Source organism: Microtus ochrogaster, chromosome 18, assembly GCF_000317375.1.
Source record: "Microtus ochrogaster isolate Prairie Vole_2 chromosome 18, MicOch1.0, whole genome shotgun sequence".
NCBI classification, from domain to species: Eukaryota; Metazoa; Chordata; class Mammalia; order Rodentia; family Cricetidae; genus Microtus; species Microtus ochrogaster.
Window position 1 is genome coordinate 60,826,380 of NC_022020.1, and position 2,515 is coordinate 60,828,894.

The 2,515-nt window shown below is 64.3% G+C and overlaps 1 protein-coding gene across 1 annotated transcript in view; it reads left to right on the forward strand.

Moving 5' to 3' along the window:
- Skor2 (SKI family transcriptional corepressor 2) overlaps positions 1-2,515 on the forward strand; it is a 44,083-nt gene that overhangs the window by 1,841 nt on the left and 39,727 nt on the right. Inside the window, exon 2 of the mRNA XM_005356279.2 lies at positions 443-2,513. Coding sequence (XP_005356336.1) covers positions 493-2,513 — 2,021 coding nt within the window. The 5' untranslated portion in view covers positions 443-492. The remainder of the gene's footprint in view (positions 1-442; positions 2,514-2,515) is intronic.

Here is a 2,515-nt window from a genome sequence, read left to right on the forward strand (position 1 = left end):
TCTCTCTCTCTCTCTCTCTCTCTCTCTCTCTCTCTCTCTCTCTCTCTCTCTCGCCGTGCCCGAGTTCTTCATGACTTGTGTATCATTAACGACCACAGTCATTTCTTTCTAATTCCTATTGGACACGTGTCTTGTTGCAGCAATCATTTTTCCCGTAAATCGGGGATGTCTTGAGTTTTTTAGGAATTTGCTGAAACCGATAGATAGGCAGACAGATGGGTGGGACCAGTAGGACGGAAGACAAATTACTAACTCCAAGTGGCTAAACTTTCTCAAAGGAGACCTTGAGGGGAATTTTAAAAGATGACCTTTGTGCACCTGAAACTCGCTCAGTTTCCCAGTGTCTTAAGCAAGGCAAGGAGCTATTGTAATTTTCAGTTAGTTCTCATCCCTTCCCTCTAAGACCGGAAGGTTCAAGTCAACTTTCTTCTTTCCTTCCCAGTCTCCAAGGCAAACCCGGAGCGCTAAGCCCGCGGTTCTGCAGTTGAGGAGATGGCTTCCAGCCCACTGCCGGGGCCCAACGACATCCTACTTGCATCGCCTTCGAGCGCCTTCCAGCCCGATGCACTGAGCCAGCCACGGCCGGGGCACGCCAACCTCAAACCCAACCAGGTGGGCCAGGTGATCCTCTATGGCATTCCCATCGTGTCCTTGGTGATCGACGGGCAGGAACGTCTGTGCCTGGCGCAGATCTCCAACACCCTTCTCAAGAACTTCAGCTACAACGAGATCCACAACCGCCGCGTGGCGCTGGGCATCACGTGCGTGCAGTGTACGCCTGTCCAACTGGAGATCCTGCGGCGCGCTGGGGCCATGCCGATCTCTTCGCGGCGCTGTGGCATGATCACCAAGCGTGAGGCCGAGCGCCTTTGTAAGTCATTCCTAGGCGAAAACCGGCCGCCCAAGCTGCCGGACAACTTCGCCTTCGACGTGTCGCACGAGTGTGCCTGGGGCTGCCGCGGCAGCTTCATCCCAGCTCGCTACAACAGCTCTCGCGCCAAGTGCATCAAATGCAGCTACTGCAACATGTACTTCTCACCCAACAAGTTTATTTTCCACTCCCACCGCACCCCGGACGCCAAGTACACCCAGCCAGACGCTGCCAACTTCAATTCCTGGCGCCGCCATCTCAAGCTCACAGACAAGAGCCCTCAAGACGAGCTAGTCTTCGCCTGGGAGGATGTCAAGGCCATGTTCAACGGAGGCAGCCGCAAGCGCGCGCTGCCTCAGCCCAGTGCACACCCGGCCTGTCACCCGCTCAGTTCCGTCAAGGCAGCTGCGGTGGCGGCCGCAGCCGCAGTGGCCGGGGGCGGGGGCCTGCTGGGCCCGCACCTACTGGGCGCGCCACCCCCGCCACCGCCACCACCACCCTTGGCTGAGCTGGCTGGCGCCCCGCACGCCCATCACAAGCGGCCGCGCTTCGACGACGATGACGATTCCCTACAGGAGGCAGCCGTGGTGGCTGCAGCCAGCCTTTCGGCAGCCGCCGCCAGCCTCTCGGTTGCCGCGGCCACAGGCGGCGCAGGGCCGGGTGCAAGCGGTGCCGGGGGTGGATGCGTGACCGGCGTGGGAGTGGGCGCCAGTGCGGGGGCTGGTGCAGCAGCTGGCACCAAAGGCCCACGCAGCTACCCAGTCATCCCAGTACCCAGCAAGGGTTCCTTCGGGGGCGTGCTGCAGAAGTTCCCGGGCTGCGGGGGCCTCTTCCCACATCCTTACACCTTCCCAGCCGCGGCCGCAGCCTTTGGCTTGTGCCACAAAAAGGAGGACGCGGGCACAGCGGCCGAGGCCCTGGGGGGAGCGGGTGCCGGGAGCACAGGTGCGGCGCCCAAGGCCGGTCTGTCGGGTCTCTTCTGGCCCGCGGGCCGCAAGGACGCCTTCTACCCACCCTTCTGCATGTTCTGGCCACCGCGGACCCCAGGCGGGCTGCCCGTACCCACCTACCTACAGCCACCGCCGCAGCCACCGTCTGCGCTTGGCTGCGCGCTGGGTGACAGCCCGGCCCTGCTGCGCCAGGCCTTCCTGGACCTGGCTGAGCCGGGCGGCGCGGGTGGCAGCGCCGAGGCAGCACCCCCGCCGGGCCAGCCTCCCCCCGTAGTGACCAATGGCCCTGGCTCCGGTCCTCCCTCTGCTGGGGGCACGGGAGCACGCGACGCGCTCTTCGAGTCGCCCCCGGGCGGCAGCGGCGGGGACTGCAGCGCCGGGTCCACGCCACCCGCAGAGCCAGGAGTGACGTCCGGGACAGGGGCTGCGTCCTCAGGAACCGGTCCTGCGGGCACCCGTGTGCCGGCCCCCCATCACCCGCACCTCTTGGAAGGGCGCAAGGCGGACGGCGGCAGTTACCACCATTCCAGCGCCTTCCGACCGGTGGGCGGCAAGGACGACGCGGAGAGCCTGGCCAAGCTACACGGGGCGTCGGCGGGCGCGCCCCACTCTGCCCCAGCACACCATCACCACCACCACCACCACCACCCACACCATCACCACCACCACCCTCCGCAACCGCCGTCGCCACTGC